This window comes from Eucyclogobius newberryi, unplaced genomic scaffold (assembly GCF_026437365.1).
Source record: "Eucyclogobius newberryi isolate DKJ021-1_F unplaced genomic scaffold, fEucNew1.0.hap1 SCAF_12, whole genome shotgun sequence".
Lineage (NCBI taxonomy): Eukaryota > Metazoa > Chordata > Actinopteri > Gobiiformes > Gobiidae > Eucyclogobius > Eucyclogobius newberryi.
The window spans coordinates 27,907,661-27,927,986 of NW_027315746.1; the positions used below are offsets into that span (position 1 = coordinate 27,907,661).

At 41.1% G+C, this 20,326-nt stretch overlaps 1 protein-coding gene across 1 annotated transcript in view; it reads left to right on the plus strand.

The window, feature by feature from the left end:
• myo10 (myosin X) overlaps positions 1 to 20,326 on the plus strand; it is a 116,701-nt gene that overhangs the window by 32,418 nt on the left and 63,957 nt on the right. The window contains exons 2-3 of the mRNA XM_072441778.1: positions 9,305 to 9,403; positions 18,743 to 18,901. Of these exons, the coding sequence (XP_072297879.1) occupies positions 9,305 to 9,403; positions 18,743 to 18,901 (258 nt within the window). The remainder of the gene's footprint in view (positions 1 to 9,304; positions 9,404 to 18,742; positions 18,902 to 20,326) is intronic.

Consider the following 20,326-nt stretch of genomic DNA (forward strand, 5'->3'; position numbering starts at 1 on the left):
TGTGGAAAAAGGGGAAGAGGCTGGCATTACATTTCCACTCATGATCTGTCATTTCAGGAGGAAACAGATAATTATAAGTTTGAGTAAAAAGTGCTTTTGAAAAGAATGAAGATTATTATTTGCGGGAGAACATCAGACAGTGATTGTAGCGCTTTAATTATGTGTGGCGTGTCTGCTCTCAGTTATGTTTGAATTTGACTCGACCAATAGAAAAACAAACATGGCATGTCGGGGTACACTGTAAAAAATAAGTCATACAAGTCACAAGCTATTACAAATAGCTTTCAATAATTGTTTAATACAACTAAACTAAATTGAATGTTTTGCTCCAGTTTCACTTAAAATTTTAATATTAATGCAATATTTTATTTGTCCTTTTTGATGCCACATGTGTAATTTGTGTATGTTACGATCAGGAGCTGAAAAAATGTGTTGCAGGTTTAGAAACAAAAACCTAAGTAAAAAAAAAAGTTTTGCCAAAAAAAAGCTTTGCCAAAATGCGTCAGTTTGAATTAATTGTTTCTTTTTGTCATAAGCATTAGATTATTTTACACGCGGATCAATTTAGCCTTTGCTTGCTTATTTCACAGTGTCTACATGTTTATTTGTCACTTTATTGTGTTATGTGGTTGTTTTTAATGTTTTACTGTGCACTCAGAGCTTTTTGCACAAGTTTTCAAATGTGGTTTTCAAAATACAAGGCAAAATAAACTAAATCAAGCTCAAACTAAAGCTGTTTTTAATTTTAAGTTGAGTTCTAGTAACAATAGCAGGCAACCAATAAATATAGACTTAGAGTTGAGGTTGTCTGTCATCAATATTTCTTTCAGGTAACTTTATAAAAAATCATTTTCGACTACAGTTGTGTGTGATTGTTTTTTGCAGTGCAGCTCATGTAAACAGTCCTTTCTGGCTTTACTCATTAACCCGGCCACTCGCCTTATCTCTGTCTGAAGATTAGTTATAAATCAACTTGGTGTGTGTGTGTGTGTGTGTGTGTGTGTAAACATAATGACATATGTTGGGTTTTCACGACTCACAAAGCAGAAGTCATAAAAACTAAGCTACACCTGCACGCCAGGCCTGTGCAGCTGTGATTAAAAACATATACACACACACACACACACACACACACCTGCCACCTGTTTGTATCTAACTCCACATCTAATACTGATGAAAGAAACACCTGTGCAAAAAACATTGTGAAAAATTAAACCATATTTTTTATGCTAAGCTAAATTCAATCTTTCAGTAATAATACAAATCCCACAATCAGAGCGAACACCTGTCATTTGATCCACGAGTAAGAATGTTCAATGGTTTTTTGCCCCTGCCTTCAAACACTTTTCTTCTTTGATGGAACCAAACTATTATGCAGATCATGTAGATAATCCTCACCAACACCTGGATTGTGCAGAAAAAGATGACAACTATCTACAGATGTGGTGAAATCTTTTACTTGCACCTGCTTTTGGACACTTGACATAAAAGTCCCCTTTCTTCTTCTATAAGTTCAGTTAAGTGCAGTTCAGTTACAGTGTAAGCAGGCGTTTTTGATATCTCCTCATACAGAAAAAACCCTTTTGGCTTTGTGTGCTGCGGTGGCTGCAGGGCTGGTGACATGTGGGCCTTGTACAAACAGTCTGTTCCACTCGACTGGTGCGAGGTCCTGGGAACGCTCATCCAGGCACTGACCGAAAAAATGGCTTATATCTGGATCTGTCATATTAGTTTTGCTGAGAAAAAAAAGTATTTGTTATTAAAGCTACAATGTTGTTTGCCTATGAATATTGTGGTGTAGTGTATTTATGTGGTCCTTTGCATTCAGGATTTTGATCAAATAATAAAATCACCAATCTCTTTATCAGCGTTTAATAGAGATAAGTAAGATGTGTTATTCTTGTTGTTTATTTGTTTCGAAACACATCCTACCATTTTTACTTTGACGTAGGTAACGTTACATTTGTTAAGAATTTTAACAGTTTCAGATCTTTTTGCACAATAACTATGTTGCTCTTATGATGTGGACAACTCACAGTAAACGCTAGAATGTTGACGATAAATTTACGATAAAAAAAGCGAATTATTTTCTCGACTTGTGTGACTTGCGTTCATGTGCATTTTTCAAGTCGTAAAACATTTTCTCAAGGAACACATGCAAAAATAAACAAAGTAAGGTTGAATAAAATGTCCAAAGTGTCCCGGAGAGCGCATGAAATACTGACTGCATTGCGATTTACCTGAATTGCCAATTAATTTTTACAGTACGACGGCGTTGAAACACTTTGAGCGTACAGTAAACATGTCAAATATGAGCTCATGTCGCTTTCCTCAACCATTGAGCTGTACTTCCTTCCCCTCTTCCTTCCCCCCTCGCCCCGCGGTCAGGTCCCAGTCCCAGGCCTGAGGTCCGGCTCGGCGGGTCTGGTCCGAGTCACTGACCCTTGAGCCGCGTGCGTTTCCCCTGTCGCAGCTCGACATGTAGAGGCTAACCCTGTCTCCGCGGGACGTCCTGTGTGTGGGAGGGGGCTGGGGGGGGGGCAGCAGCTGTCTCTTAAACAGATTCCACTTCCTCCCAGTAACAAGCGCGCTCTGTGTCCGAAGCGTTGACGAACACTGCTGGCTTTGAGGCACGCCTGGTATGTGGCTTTACTCCCAACAACTGCTCTCTCTCTTTAACATGGACGTTAGCTGATTATATGCAGCGTTACATTCACAGACAATTGGCTTGGATTTTCACTCGGACGACGTTTAGAGGGCCACTGCTGCCCGTCTGTAAATGTGTCATCTGTCCAGATTGGCTGGGTTTAGAGCTAATAAAAATAGTTTACACATTGGAACACGCATTGCACGCATTGGAAAAATAACCACATCGATTTAAGATTTTGTGCTAGTTCCACGCTTGGATACTCGGTTACATTGTTATAAGGGTTCAGCGATACTAAAGATACAAAACACTCCCACAAGATGAGCCGTAGAAGCGCATCAACTGAACGTTCATGGGTCCCGTCACAGTTAGTTCCGTTATTTAAAATGCTTAGATTTGGGTTGTCTTTGCTGTTTTTGACCAAAGAAATGATCTGTGCATGGATTTGTTGATTAAAACTCTTATTTAAAAAGGCAAAATAAACACAAGATAACCTTCCAAAATTCTTCACTAATCGAAATATTGGTCAACTTAGACAAATCATCCAGTTAAGGGACTGAACAACTGCAACCCTATTGATGTCATTGCTTTAGAGTTAGTCCAATGGTTCTCAAACATATGTTACATTGTCTTTAATGTCTTCAATTAATTCAGTTTAAAAAGAGCTTGGACATAGAAGTCCAGCAAGTTTGGTCCGGGTGAACTTGAAAACCCATTAGTTTAGTGTTTGTGAGAAATTCGTTAACCATGTGAATACCTTTCCACAAATTGCACTTTTTTAATGTTTCAGGATGCCTAAATCGTACACACTCTCTTCTTATGTGTTCAGAATCAGAATCAGAAAGTGTTTATTGCCATTGTCGATGAACAGAATTCACAAACATAGGAACTTGCCTTGGTGATTCGGTGCCACATAAAACAATGAATAAGTCAAAAGAGAATGTGTGAGCTTGTTTTGCTGGTGGCACAGGTTGGTTGATTGGTTGGTTGGTTGGTTGGTTGGTTGAACAAACAGCTGCTGGTTGATCCTTCACAGTACGTTTCCCATGGAGACCGCTCAGCCCTGCTCTTCTCTGGTGTTGACCTCCTCTCCAACTCGCTTTCATGTGCTGTGGTTCAGTCCGCCAGGCTTTCCTCACTAGTCCTCGCCTGATCCTTTGAAGATATTTTGAGATGTCGTAGGTCTGGATCGTTGCTTGAAGTCTTCTCTAATGATTGCAGAAACTTTGAGTCATACTTTGAGTAGATACTGTAGCTAAGCAATCTGGTTTGAAGCCTTCTTATATTGAAATTCTACTTCAATAGTTACGAAAATTAAAATCTCAATATGTTTTAGATGATATAACTGTGCTAAAATGTGTCTTTAAGCGTATTAGTTCAGGTTTAAGTGTCTTACAATTGTAAAATGGCTGTAAAATTACCCACAAATTGCAGTAATATCACTACCAGTTCTTAAAGTAACATATTTCAATTATTCAAACTATATACTTGATATTCTATTTTTACACAATCTTCAAAAAAACATTCAAGATTCTATCAACATGTTTATAATCTGCTTCTATAACAGCGGTTAAAAAAAATAAAAACGCCTAATATTAAAAAAAAAAAAAAAAAGTAGACTTGTTTTTGCACCAATTATCTATACCCTGCCAAAACATGAATTAAAATGTGTGTAATATGGGCCTATGAGTAAAATACTTCTACGCTCCATATCATATGTGGATATGGAGCGTAGATGGTACAATACCATAAATTCCTGTCAGTATTTTCATAAGAGGTCTTGAGCATTCTCATTTCTGGTCGGACCCAGACTTGGCTCTCATCCTGACCTCTGACCCCAGGGAACGTTGGCGGAATGTGGGGTTGTAAACAGCACACGCCTGTCTTTCTGTGCACACAGAGTCACAATGGAAGCGCTTCCTTTGTTTGGGTCCTTTATGAAACATCAAAGCCCCAGACGTCGAACAAACAGCAGGTACAGGGCCCACGTACTCTGAGGAGGAGTATTTTTAGAAACTGCTTCTTCATTGAGCGTTTGATTCGATATGATTTTGTGGATATATCATCAACGGTTAGCATGATGGTTCACAATGACATACAGCAGTTTTTGGTTGTCTAGGACTGATTTGATTTCCGGCTCTGGCAATTTCCTGAATGTCTCTCCCCACCCTTCATACCATTTCTTGATATACTGCTTGTTCCAATAAAGCATATAGAGATCGATTTAAACGTTAATGGAGGAAAAATTGTTAGAAAGAATTGTAAAAAAATGTATACTAGACTCGAATCAATAGTAAACTTGAATCAAAACTAGTATCCAAGTATCCAAATACTTATAACAAAAGAACAAAATTGTTCCTGAATAGTCAAATAGTAAAGCCAAGTGTCCACTACAAGATTTAACTTCACCATCCCTGTGTCCACTATCGACCTCTGTCAAACGTGTGACCAGAGTAAACTCAAGCTCTCCTCAAAGTAACAACAGAACCAGAGCCTCGCCTGATATCTGCTCAGACTGACTTTGGTTGTAGCCATGACTGATCGTGTGAACCATCACGCAAGGAGAATGTGTGTAGTCTTCAATCAAACCATCAATCAATCAGACTTTATTTATAAAGCGCTTCATACAAAGTGCTTTACAGTGCATTAAAAACCATCCCACATCCCACTCAACCTCCCCCACAAATGCCTGACCCACACCACAGCGAAACATCTTCAGACTTTAAATCCCTCACGTCTAGTGTGACATCCATAACTCTAATAAGACAAAAAAATAAATAAAAATAGTCCAGTGGACACCAGGCGTAAGACCACTCAAGCCTTTTCTTTTATACCAGAGTCTACGTGCATAAGTTGTCCAAAATCTTGACTTGTTCTAAGATTGGGATTGGGTCAAAATGATTCTAAATTTCAACTGTTCCTGAACATCTATATTTTCAAACAAAACAAACCCAAGCTTATAAAAATGTATTGCACAAACATTCTGAAAGGCCAACTGTCTGTTTCATATTCACAAAATGAATTCGAGGCATGAAGGAAGGAAGTGGGGGATTTCGGCGCGAGTTTCCTGTGTGTTTCAGATTGATGACCTCTGGAGACATGGGCCTGTTTGGAGCTGCTTCAGACTAGGTGTAGATCAACAGTCTGCTCCCTCTGATCCATCTACTGCTGACTCTGCAACTCCTGGTTTAAGCCCCCACTCCTCGCACTTTCCCTCTAAAATCTGATCCAACCACATTCAAAAGATATTCAAGTTAGGGTTGTCCTTTTGACCCCTTCCAGAACCAACTATTATAGACAAGTTGGTTCAAAATGTACCCTCCTTCCTTGACCACGGGATTTGTCTTTCTACGTGGTTGTTTCAGAAAGGAGAAGCCGCTCACTGCATCAGTTGGGTTTGAATACCATGTGTTTCCGGCTGAATGACAAACACATAAACAGCCCCCTAACCAGAGCGGAGTAACTCACTACGTTACATGGATACAAGGACTGGTATCTGGATAACTGACCTAATCCAATTGAATCAAAAATGCATGTAAACCCCGGGACTAGGATTGTATTGTCTTGATTAGAATCTAGAAGATAGAAGACTAGGAGCAGACTAGGAGCAGACTAGGAGCAGACTAGGAGCAGACTAGGAGCAGACTAGGAGCAGACTAGGAGCAGACTAGGAGCAGACTAGGAGCAGACTAGGAGCAGACTAGGAGCAGACTAGGAGCAGACTAGGAGCAGACTAGGAGCAGACTATGAACTGACTAGGAGCAGACTAGGAGCAGACTAGGCGCAGACTAGGAGCAGACTAGGAGCAGACTAGGAGCAGACTATGAACTGACTAGGAGCAGACTAGGCGCAGACTAGGAGCAGACTAGGAGCAGACTAGGAGCAGACTAGGAGCAGACTAGGAGCAGACTAGGAGCAGACTAGGAGCAGACAAGGAGAGACGGTGTGAGCAGTGACCACAAATGACCAGCGCAGACTGTCACCTGTGGCTTTGTTGTGGATAACAGTCGTTTTATTTCGTCCCTTTGACCTGCTGTGGACTGGGACATTGGTGGTCTGACATGTTTAGGGGCAAATACGATTTTTATTTGGTTGTTCAGCCCACTCGGCGTTCTCAGTGCATGAAAACGTAGTGACTGTCTGGCAAAATTCACACACACATTCACACAGTCACACACAAATGTACGCAGACACTGGGGGCGAAGTGTCTTGCCCAAAGACACAAAGGCAGTGTTCGCCTGAGGTCGTTGCAATCGCACCGCCAACCTGTGGGCCAACCTGACTGCTCTACCAAGGATGTTTTCTCTCTAATTAATTTTCCCGTCCTCTTTTCTCTTGCTATAGCCTACATGCACGTTCACCTTTCATAGGAATACAATATTTTAGCACACTCAGGTCGTAACCATGGCCACTGGCAAAAGCCTCATGAAACGGAATCTGTTTGGACACGATCAGTATCCTCAGAGCCCTTTCACACCTTGTAAATAGCTAGCCACATCAAAAGCTAACCTCAATTTTGAAGCCATTAGCTTAATACTTTGGCTTGAGGGCCTCTGCTGAAAAGACTGAACATCAAGATGAGCCCGATTCCTTTCAGAAAAGATGTGGTATTTGTAACTACATCGCTGGCGAGACCTTTCAGGCGATAAAGTCCTAAATAGTTTTCCATTAAGTATTAAGAAATCGTAAAAAGGCTTGTGGGGATAATTTTCTACTATGACACTGGTTGTCTTTCTCGATAGTCCTTATTTATGGCGCTCATCTGGATTTGAGTCATGGTGCCAGTCTGAACTGTTTTAAAGCTGCCCGTGTTGAAACATTTGTGGGGCCGTCTGAGTAGATTCTGGGCTAATCACAAAGCCACATGCACCGTCGTTTATTAGCGTGACAGGCTAATGCTAACGGTCCAAAACAAAGGCTCGTCGGCCACTTTCAAAGCCTTGAACTTTCACACTCAGGCCATCATTTTGACCAGGTGGGATATTTTACTTGGGGCCCATTTTAGTTTTACTGCTAAAATGTTGCTTTTTTTTTTTTTTTAGCTTTTCATAAATTCCACAAAACATATAGGCTAAATATATCAGTGGTGGGGTGATAATAATCCACCCAAGTCGGTCTGATTCTTTTGGCAAAATAATAGCTACTGTCCATTTTTTGTATACTGGTTTGTTTGTATACTGGTATGTAACCTTACTAGCAGGCCCTTTAATAAGTAAAGATTTAGCCTACCATGGAAAAGACATGTAAAAAAAGAAAAAAGAAAAAAAAGAACCATATTTAAGAAAATGGCATTAGCTCCCCAAATTATCAGTATTAAATCAGAAATTAGGGGATCTTGCGCTTTCAGTTCGATAACTGTCTCTTTGTATTTTGATTCAGTGAAAGCCATGGAAAAGCTCTTTAATAGATCCAGTTTGGCAAAAACATTTTCAATATGATAAACAGTTTAACTTTGATTTACTTCCACAAATTGCACTCAGTAGAAAATAGGCATAGGCTTAGCTAGCTATCCCATATAACTGAATGAAACATGAAACATAAAATCTGTTACAGCTAACATGCCTGTCAAAAAGAAAAGTTGTAATAAGCTTCTGCAATGTTAAAAAATGTATTTCCATCCAGTGTTGCATTATTTTTCACCGGTTGATCTTGTATTGATGATGGAGTGACCGCTGCACAAAGCCTTTTCCAGCTCGTCCCAAACACTCTCACTGGGGTTCAGATCTGATGTGTGTCTAGATTTTTTCTCTGCTTGATGCCAATAATTTGACCCTTCCATGACCCCGGGATTTGTCTTTCTACATGGTCGTTTCGGAAATGAGAAGCCACAAGTTTTCAAAATGTGACTTGATTTTAAAACAGGTTTCTCTTGGCTTGTTCTCTTGTCTTTACTATTTTGACACTTGTAACTGACTTTTGAACAATTAAAAAAAAAAATGAATACAATTGCCAACTGTGCTTTTGAACGTTTGAATTTCGAAATATCCTGTTTTTTGCCTGAGGGAGCGGCCCTAGCAACCGGACACTGCACAGGTCGGCGGGAGGCAAGTGGGTAGTTAATAGCATCCATAAACACAGATTTTACTGGCCCACGGGGTAACCAAACCCACACGCTGCCCGGCTCTCCGCAAATAAAAAGGTCATGACTGTGCTTTCTCCATGGCAACCGCATTCAGAGGCGACTAAGGTGTTATCTGAGGGCCAGTATCTCCTGCAAAACAGAAAACATGGCATTAAGAGCTGATTGGAGAGAATTGCCAAAATACCAGTTTTTTTTTTTTTGTCTGCATTGAACAATTTGAGACAGTTCGCACTTCACACAAATATTTTGGAGCTAACAATTGAGAAAAGACAGAAATATGAATTGCTAAACTTATGCAAGAATCACAAGCATGACTGTAAAGGTCTAAATTATAACCCCATGGAGTTAACATATGTATTTGTTGTTGCTTTGGACCTTATATTACCTATATTGTGCTCATTCAATTTATGATTTTGATTTGCAATTCATTCTTTTTATTAGCTTTTTCTATGTGTTTGTCATCTGATAACTATGAAAGCTTGTATTTGTTGACTTGAAGAATAGGCCTACTTCATAACCGTAGAATACCTAAAATCACTCATCTCTAACCATGCATTTCTCTGTGTGGCCTGCAGGGGGAGCGGGTGTGGCTGCGGGAGGATGAGCAGTACTTGCCCAGCACCGTGTCGTCCTGCGCTGGTGGAGTGGTCAACTTCTCCACCGACTATGGACAGGTAACACTACAACTCAATGCACAACTACATTCTGGTCTTAAATGTATATTAAGTAAGTTGAAAATGTTTTATCTTAATCTGACAAAAGTTAGTTTGAACTTTGGTTCACAGATTTTGGGAAAAAATTAAAAATACAATTGCTAGCTGTGTTGCTGGGTTTCTGACATGTTTTAGGCTAATAGTTAATATTTAAAGGTGCTATACCCAATTGAACCGTTAGCCCCGCCCACTTTTTCTCTTCTCACTATGTTGAACTAAGTGAGAGGAAACAACAGTGGCTTTTATAAGGTTCTCATCCAACACAATGACTTTTACAAACATACTTCAGTCCTTCAGTCTCGTTTTCTTTTCTCAAACTTCTACAAGTACATTACAGTGGATTTATCTGGACCAGAAGAAATAAAAGTCAGGTGCAGAATGTTTAATGAAGCTGGGTGGATAAAAAATTGTGGATATTGGTTTTTCTTTTTTGACCCCCAAACTGGGAGGCTGATATCATCAAATTTCGCATGAGGTTCAAGGACGGTGTTCACTCTGAGTGCCACATTTTTGTTAAAGGCCAAAGGTTTTCTTTTTCTAAATAATGCTGGTTTGATTTTTTAAATGTATTTATTATGTTTATTGTGTCTAAATATTTGGATTTCAATAATTTTGTCAATTTCAAGAAACAATGGCTCTGGCGGAAAGCAGAAGCTTCTCCCAGGTCTTCTTCAGGTTAATGATGTATACACCGTCACTTTTTCTTTTGCCGTCAAAATCACATCTCATCTCATTGAATGAGTCAAAAAACTTTACTCCATTGCTCAGTATTTTCATTGGAAACAGGAAAAAATACTAAACCATAGTCAGAAAAACATTGAAAGCAATAGAAAGGTGTAGATTTCGACCATATGAGCGTTAGTTTCCGTGACGCCCCCTTCCTTACGCTCGGGGTCCTGCAGGTCTTGGACTGAGGAGATAAGTATGTCTTAATCCTGCTGTAATCACTGGACAATACCCTCGACTCCACACGAGCTGGAGGCCTGACCGGTCACTCCTCTCTCTGACCACAGGAAGTCTTTGTCAGATCTGAAACGACTTAAATCCTCCCCTCTCTCTCTCTCTCTCTCTCTGCACAAGCCGGCCCGACAAGACACGCAATTCTGACACCGACTAACTGCCCGATATGAGAAGGTTTAAGTAGCATAACAACAACTTTCAACTATTCACTGTGCTCCTCTATGTTTTCAAAGCCCATACACTTTCAGGCATAATTGTTTTTAGGAATGAACCAAGACTTAGACTGGCAGCGAACAACGGCGCAAATCCAGAAGAACTTTGCTGGATCGTGTATTGGCAAATTACTGGTTCAGTCGATATGTAGTATGAATCTGGTGTAGGCGTCATTGGTTGGCAGCCTCGCTTTCTTCTGTCCACCTCAGGGCAGCTGTGGCCCACTGAGTGAATGAATAATGCACTGGAAAGCTCTTTGAGTGTCATGGAAGGAACTAAATAATCCAATGATGAATCCAATTAAATCATCCAATCCAATTAAATATGCTGGTTGGTTACATACATTGATGTAATAAGACTGAGATCTATTGTTGGTCCAGAACTCATAATGTTTGAGCTTTTATTCATACAAAGCTTTCCTGTAGTCTTGTTTTTTTTAGCTTTAAGCTTAAAGAACCCAAGTATTGACTGTATTGAAAAAGAGGGATTGGTGCCTTATTTGTATTAAGATAAGATATTCCTTTATTGTCCCACATGGGGAAATTTCATTGGTGCAACGCAGGTAGATACAGAGATAGATACAGAAGAACAGAACAGATCACTTATAGGAAGTCTGAAAAACACTTTCAGTAGAAGATCTCCTATAAATAAATAAAAACTCCCATAGACAAATGAATAAATAAATACATAAATACCATTGCATGTGATCACGACAGTAATTGCACATGAATATGTGTCACGACAGCACATAGATTGCACATGAATTTCATAGTAATTGCACATGAATTGCACATGAATTCCAACAGCAATTGCACATATGACAGAATTGCACATGGTTAGGTCAGTATTGCGAGTGTTCAGGACTAACAGTTTTTGTTATAAAGTCTGACAGCAGCAGGAAGGAAAGACCTACGGAACCTTTCCTTCACACATCGAGGGTGGATCAGTCTCTCACTGAAGCTGCTCTCCAGAGCGGAGAGAGTGTCCTGCAGGGGGTGACACTCATGGTCCAGCATAGATGTGAATCTAGCCAGGACCCTCCTGTCCCCCACCTCCTGCACCGAGTCCAGAGCACAGCCCAGGACGGAGCTGGACTTCTTGATGACTCTGTCCAGCTTCCTCCTCTCGCCCTCTGTGATGCTGCTGCTCCAGCAGGCCACACCATACAGGAGGGCTGATGCCACCACAGAGTCGTAGAAGGTCTTCAGGAGTGGCCCTGTCACTCCAAAAGACCTGAGTCTCCTCAGGAGGTAGAGCCGACTCTGGCTCTTCCTGTACAGTGCGTCCGTGTTATGAGTCCAGTCCAGTTTGTGGTTCAGATGAACACCCAGGTACTTGTATGAGTCCACTCTCTCAATGTCCCGTCCCTGGATGTTCACTGGTGAGGGGGCAGTGGGGTCGCGTCTGCGGAAATCCACCACCATCTCCTTGGTCTTCCCCGCGTTGATGAGGAGGTGGTTCCGCTGACACCAGTCCACAAAGTCCTGCTCCAGTCCTCTGTACTCCGCGTCATCGTCGTCCGTGATGAGTCCGATGATGGCAGAGTCGTCAGAGAACTTCTGCAGGACACAGCTGTCCGTGTCGTGTCTGAAGTCTGCAGTGTAAAGGGTGAAGAGAAAGGGCGCGAGGACAGTGCCCTGGGGCGCCCCCACACTGCAGGTCCGAGTGTCGGACACACAGTTCCGGGCTCTCACAAACTGGGGTCGGTCTGTGAGGTAGTCCAGGATCCACTCTGCCAGGTCATACTCCACACCAGCCGTCTCCAGCTTGTCCCTCAGGAGCAGCGGCTGGATGGTGTTGAAGGCGCTGGAAAGATCGAAGAACAGAATCCTCACAGAGCTGCCAGGCTTTTCCAGGTGAGAGAGAGAGCGGTGCAGCAGGGAGATGACGGCGTCCTCCACTCCGATGCCAGACCGATATGCAAACTGCAGCGGGTTCATGGCTGAGCTCACGGTGGAGCGGAGGTGGTCCAGGACTAGCCGCTCCAGTGTCTTCATCAGGTGGGACGTGAGAGCCACTGGCCTGAAGCTGTTGAGGTCTTTGGGGCGTGGTGTCTTAGGCACAGGTACCAGACAGGAGGTCTTCCAGACCTGTGGTACCACCCTCAGCTTCAGGCTCATGTTGAAGACATGCTCCATAACTCCACACAGTTCATCTGCGCAGGACTTAAGGAGCCTGGGGCTGATGCCATCAGGTCCTGCTGCCTTCCTCACTTTAATCCTCTTCAGCTCACTCCTCACCTGTGCTGCTGTGACAGTCAGTGGTTGGCAGGGGGACCGTGTGCTGGGGGGATGGGTGAGTCCAGGCGAAGTGGGGAGCTGATGGTCCGGGGCAGATAAGCGAAGAGGAACAGATGCAGGGCATTGTCCAGCTGTGGAAGAGGGAGCATGCAGCTGTGCAGGGGGAGGGGCGGGTGACCGATCAAATCTCAAGAAGTGAGCATTTAAATCAATCACCCACTGTAGATCCCCCTCTGTCTGGGCAGGGGGGATTTTGAAGCCCGAGATGGTTTTCAGGCTCCTCCACACTCCCTGAATGTTCTTCTGCTGCAGCTGCTCCTCCATCCTCCTCTTGTAGCCGGCCTCAGCCTGCCTGATCTTCCTCCTCAGCTCCTTCTGCACAGTCCTCAGCTCCTCCTTGTTCCCTGACCTGAAGGCTCTCTTCTTCTCCTTCAGCAGAGCCTTCAGTTCACGGTTAATCCATGGCTTGTTGTTTGGGAAACACCGCACCGTCCGGGAGGGAACAATGTTCTCAAAACAGAAGTTGATGTAGTCCGTGATGCACTCTGTGATGGTGTTGATGTCCTCCCCATGTGGGTCATAAAGCTCAGTCCAGACAGTGGTGCTGAAGCAGTCCCTCAGAGCCTCCTCGCTCTCAGCAGACCACATCCTCACCACACGGGACACCACAGGCTGCCTGCGCACGATGGGTTCATACACAGGCCTCAGATGTACAAGGTTGTGGTCCGAGCTGCCCAGGGGAGGGAGGGGGGAAGAAGAATAAGCCTCCTTGGTGTTGGCAAAAAACAAGTCCAATGTTCTATTGTTCCTGGTGGGGCAGGTAACATACTGGGTGTATGTTGGTAGAACAGAAGAGGGAGAAGCGTGGTTAAAGTCACCAGAGATGAGGAAGAGAGCCTGTGGATGCTGTGTTTGCAGCCTACAAGTGCAGGAGAGCAGTACTTCACAAGCATTTTCAGCATTGGCAGACGGGGCCACATAGACTGCGATCAAAATTGTCACTGGCCTTTAAACATGCTCTTGTGTACTTCTGCTTTAGCATCTCATGTTTTAGAACTTAAAATAATGTATCTATTGAAAGCATACGCTGCGAGCCTCTCTCTCATCAGGAAATGTTTAGAACTCCATCTATTGCGTGCCCCAGACATGCTAATGTAGCACGCAGCTATAGTGAATACAATGTGTGGACCTGTTTCAAATTTGAGAATAACATTTGAAACCAAGTGTTTTTCTGAGGATCAGAGGGGAGAGAACCAGGATTCATCAAACAAGCACGAATGAAGCTAAATACAACAGGTGTGATTTTGAGGACATACACCTTTTATGTCAAATATGTTGCGCTATTTACTGAATGTCTGCCCAATGGTACTCACCATAACTAAAGACAACCTCTAAACATTTTGACTTGAAATCTGATCTTAAATGTGACAATTACAGTTCAGGATTATAGGCTGTGCGCCGTGGGGAGCAGGTTTCCCCTTCTCCTGTTTCTCATGCTGGGCTCCACAGACGGCCCCACAAAGGAGGAGGCTGAATGGGTCTTCACCGAGCACCTGCTGGCTCCGATGGAAGGGCTGATAAAGGGGAGCACCCAAGGGCGACAGAGTTTAGGCTCGACTTACCTGCTGATGTCACCCGCTGGACAGTTTCGCGCCTGCAGACACGACGGGGCTGATGGCTTCATAATAGAGCAGTTCTCCCGTCTGTCTGTGTGTCGGAGGGAGTTTGACTGATGGCTCAATGCGGTGGAGTGGATGAGGACTTGTAACGTAATTTGATCTGTGATTAAGTCTTGGTTCGGATGAATTCATACAAAATGTGAACTTAAACTGTGACTAAATGTGAGGAAACCACTCCAAAAATGGTCAGATTTTGATACAGCTACATTTAAAACTGGAGTATCTGCTTTTCAAACCATGAAAGGAGGAAACAATCTTAATTCTTAATTGTTCCTAGCTCTCACAAACCCTTTGGCACATCACCTGTAATCACATGCACACATTTTTGACCACTAGCACAGCTCAGATCCCAAAACGTCTTAGATGATACGCATGACTCATTTTTGTGCGATTGGTTAAATGTTTTCTAATTACATGACGACGATTTTTGTCATATATACTTTCTGGTGGGAAATGGAATTGACTTATTTATGAGGAAAAAAGTTGGGGGCACACGGAATACATAATTAACATTTGCAAATATAATCTTCCTGGTTAAATGTAGCTCAATTTCAAATAACGAAAGGAGGAAAATGTGTTGTTGTTGCTATTTCATTTTTCATTAGAACATAAATCAACACAAAAAAACAATGCTCAACAACAGAAAGTGAAAAAAAACACACAAAAAAACAAATGTATTTAAAGCTATTCAACTCTTACAAACCTTTCAGCACATTGTTAATTATTCAAATTCTTTGGGTGTGTGCACAGCTTAGGAAACAGAACTTTTAGACGGAGAGGTGAGGCAGGAAGCTCAGTCATTCAGAGCGCTGCTTTTGGCTCTTACTTCTGAGTTTGTGAAAGATAAAACATTTCATTCTCAGCTGCAGACAGCGTATAGCCGTCTGATTTTGTCATTAAGTGCTGCTTTTACTGTACTCCTGGGGGAAAAGAAATGTTACTCATTTAAAAGAATAAAGTCAGGCACCACAGCTTTAATGTTACTCTTGAAGTCAACCCTTTGTGTGGTTAAGTCGTTGTTTCACTACTTACCTGTGCAGAGCTCCACAATAGAGGCACTTTGTAAGTACAGTGTCTTCTCGCTAACCGGATCTGTCTCCATCTGTTCCTGCGTCACAATGAATTATACTCGTCCGATCACGATTCACTTTTGTCATCTGTTTAAGTAGGAACAACACACTTCGCCCCGTCTCCCCCCTTCCTCTCCCCCCTCACTGTCCCGGGGCCAGTGTCACAGCTTTGTCCCGCTCAGATTTACTCCTGTTAGCATCTGTCGCTACGGGCTTAGCGCTCCAGGCTTTTTGTGTTTTGAAAGGGATCGACCCTCCTCATCTCCACAAAGACACTGCAACAATTAGAGCGCTAATGAGGTCAAAGCCACTGAGGCATGCTGGGAGATTACTGTGGAAAACTTATATTCGAAATGCTTTAGTCAGCACAAATATGGATGTGGCGATGGTTAGCAACGGAGCGTGGCTAAGCACATGTGTCTTTGTTTATGGTAAATACTGAGGAAGAAAGTTGAACCAGGCGCTGTTTAAATGTTTAGTAAGGTGAAAACAAAATGATAATAATATAATATTAAAATAGGTCAGAAAAAACTATTACAGTAAAATTGAATGCCCTCATAACAATATTGAAAATAATAATGTAGACTGTATCGGACCAACTTTCATATGTGGCATTTTATCTGTGACATAATCCAATTAATCCCATTAATCGAGATTCAGTCATTTCTATTATCAGTCATCAACTTAGTTTTTTTTTTTTGTTCTCTTTGATCAGTGTGAAATTTTTATTGAAGGCCATTTGAATTTGTTTATAAAAGACAAAATAAATCAATTTTAAACTGTTTGATTGTTGCTCAGCTCTAATTTTAACCCATTTTTTTCAATCCAAACCAACTGTTTTTGTATAGCTCATTTTACCAACACAAAGTCTCCAAAGTACTCCGCAAAGTACAATGCTAGAGGTGTACTTATAACCTTATATTGGCTTGTTGAATAGCAGCTGTATGAAAGTCTAATAAAATAAAAGTTAAAATTAAAATAGAAGAATGTTTTCAATTATTTGATATTCTATTTAAAAGACATTTTACAAAAGATACATGTGTGAACTTTACTATAACTTAACAGAATCCTAAAATCGTCATCAACAAATATCGTTATCGACTTTTCTATATCTGGAAAATGAGCTGTTACTGTGTTGATTAGAAACACTCCAATAAAGATGAATGCACTTAAAACACATCTCAAGAATAAAAAGTTAACAACATTCCTTTGGACCCCTAAATGAAATAAATAGTAATACATCAATGAAGTATGTCCCTCCCTCTTTTGTTTCCCATCAGCGAGCAGGGCGCCTGAGACAAAGCGCTTCCACCTGAACTGCTTTAAACGGTGTAAAGGTGAAGTGGGCCGTCCATCAATCACAGAGAGCGATGTTCAGAGATATTTTTCCCTGCGTTTTGTCTTCAGGCCGTCCCCCTCCTGCTGAGAGATGCTAATGTGACAATCTGCTCCGAGTTAACCCTGTGACTGCTCCCCCCGGGCCGCACTGCATCCTGGGAAGTGTCTGTTTACATACAGTCCTCTGCATTCTTCAGGACATGTTGCTGTTTATTTTAAAGCAAAATATGAAACATTTTTGATGCTATCCTGATTTGTTCTGCAGATGTCTTCTCCAGCCGACTCTCCTGCCAATGTACACACAGCTAAATATTGGGAGGATTGGGACATGAATTCCTGTGGTTCGCAATCATTTCTAGTACATTTATTTACATACATATCCTTAATGTTGGGTTTAATAAAATGCATTCATCATTTTTAGTTGTGGTTGTAAACAACTTAGTGTAATCTCAATTAGGGCTGCAATAATTATTCAACTAATCCTAGTCGACTATAAAAAGAAATAATGTACCGTAATAATAGTTTGAATAATGACAAAGCAAGACACAACAGGTAAAACTCTTTTTATCTTTTTTGGTCAGTTTGCTCTCTCAGAATATAGACTTTTTTATGGAAAAAACAAAATTGTCTAGTCTGCTCCTAAAGACGTTTAATTATTTAATTGAAAGCATTTGAACTAGAACTGTATGGGACATTGTAACTTCAAAGATCGTTTTCATAATGCATTTTTGTCCTGTAGGGACGTAAAGCTCAATACTTTAAGTAGCACCTACCCACACCAAACTTTCCAATCATTTACTTAACAATATTTTGACGAAAAAACCCCAAAAAGACATTGTATAACAAAGACTGAGAAATGTTAAAAAAAAAAAAAGATTTCAGATTTTTGTCAATAATACACGTTCATGTTCATAAACATTCTTTAGTCTTTAATCACCATATTTAAACTTTTATTTGGTGTAAAATGTATTTCAAAATTCCTAATATTCAATTGAAATTGTTTTTGTGTATGAATCAAAACACAATAATTGACTTCTAAAATAACGGTTAGTGACAGCTCTCAGGATGCTAAAAATTCAAACTCGATTTGACAGAAAGGAAAATGTTTAAATACCACAATTATTATTAAAAAAAAAAAAAACGTACATACACACAATTAGTTTCCTTAATATTACTATGTGGTCTTATAATTGTTCTTTTATCAATCAAGACCGTCTAACACTATTCCAGAACGTTTGGAAATGTTATCCTATTTTGTGATAAGTATTGATACTTGTTCAAATGGGCATCTAGTTTCAATACTGTTTTTAGTATTGATTAATGACTGGGTTAAGATTTTTGACAACCCTGTACGTCCTTTTCATGGCTTTAAGTGTAGTTGTACATGGCCTGTAAAGTGTGGTATGACTTCCTGTCTGTGCAGTGTAACGCGGCGCTCCACCTGCCATCTGTCTGAAACACGAGAGTTCTGCAGTTTTATCACCGCAGCAAAGAAAGTGAACAGAAGACGTGTACTTCCTCCAATATGTCAGCGTTTATTAGGACAAAGACCTAAGAACGTGTGTTTTTGTATTTATACTGCAGTCAATCATCCAGTTTGATCTATTCATGCATTGCTAAGATGCTCTCACCAACTGTAATAGTTATTCAAATTCAAATGAACAAAGGGCACACTTATGGACTGTATTTATGCGTCACCTAAACTGATTCACCCTGGCCTTTGACATTGTGTAGAGGAGTGTCTCTGCTCCTGGTTTTAGCTATGACATGTTTTAAAAGTGTCCCCTGTGTATGTTGTAGGTGTACACGTACAAGCAGAACGCCCTGACCCGACAGAAGGTGCAGCCCATGCACGTGAGCTCGGTGCACTCTGTGGAGGACATGTCTGCCCTGGACGACCTGCACGATGGAGCCATCATGTACAACCTGTACCTGCGCTACCAGCAACGCTTCATCTACGTGAGTCTCAAGCACTCGACTACAGGGATCTTCTCATTAAATACGGGCGATGCATTTTAAAAATAGTTTTCAGAAGATCATTTATTAAAAATAACATCGCAGGAATTGGACCTTGGACAGTAGAAACACATGTTTTTGGGGTTACAGGAACTAAAAATTCCTTGACATGACCCAATGTGAACTAGTATTTTAGTATTTTGATACCACAATGATAATAATACATGTTTATTTTAATCTTAAACAGTCTTATATTAGTTCTGATGAAGCTCAAAATTATTTTAAAACTGTTAAGGAAAAGTCTCATTTTGTCTTGTATTTTGTATCAATACTACAGATCAGTATCTAGTTTTGATACTAGTTTTAGTATAGATTTGCATCACCAGTCCTAATATGAATATGTTGTAATATTTGTGTATACGAGGTGTGGTCTTCATGTATCACAAAAGTGGCTGGACTGTGGTGGCTTTTCTAGTTTGTGGCCTATATTTGTTTCTACAACCTGCCAAAGAATTTAGAAATCATTCAATAATAATATTTTCCCATCCGTCGACCATTCTCGGTGGCCAGTTAGGTTTTTTTCTAGTCAAAATTGGGACTAGACCAGAACTGAATCCAAAACTAAACCTGAACTGGAGGAGTGAAATGGGCTCGATATTCCATCTAATACTGGCAAGTGTGACTACACCCTTCGGCCAACCCGCAGTACTTGTACTTGTAACCTTTTTCAAACTTAATTGGAGTCGGCGTCAGAAAAGACATCCAGTAAAAATCCTTCCAAATCCCTCACCATGAGTCAATTTTTCAAGACCCAACTGTGAGACAAACACATCCCCTCCTAAAAGTCAGATTTGTGTTTAGTTTACAAAGTCCACTGCTGTGTTTCCAGTTCATATCGTCATGCCCTTTGACCTCAGCCATTTCAAAAGCCCTGAATCCGAGAGGTTGCTTCACAGTCGGCTGCTTCTAATAACCACCAGAGCCGGAGTGCTTTGGACAGATACCTGCAGGGAAATCCGATTTAATCACCACATTCCACGAAATCAGGACGCGACCCTCTCCACTGCACCTTTGGGCTCAGATCTGAACTTGAGATGGCACTTTGGACTTCCCATTCATCTCTCTGCGACTTTGGTTCATATTGTTACATGGAAGAATGTCATGTGGCGTTTGCGTGTAAGGGTAGATGTCTAAAAATAATGCAGAAAGATACATTGGTGGATTGAGTTATTGAGTTTGACTAGTTTTCCATATGTCACTACATATTGAACTGTACAAATACCATTCATCAAAAAATTACATTCAAATCTGATATTTTTTCCATACACAAATATACAAGGTCAAATTGATTAGTATAAAGAAAGTTCAAGCTATTATCATTCAAAATTGTTGTTTAGAGTACTAATTATTTTAACATTTCTTACTTTA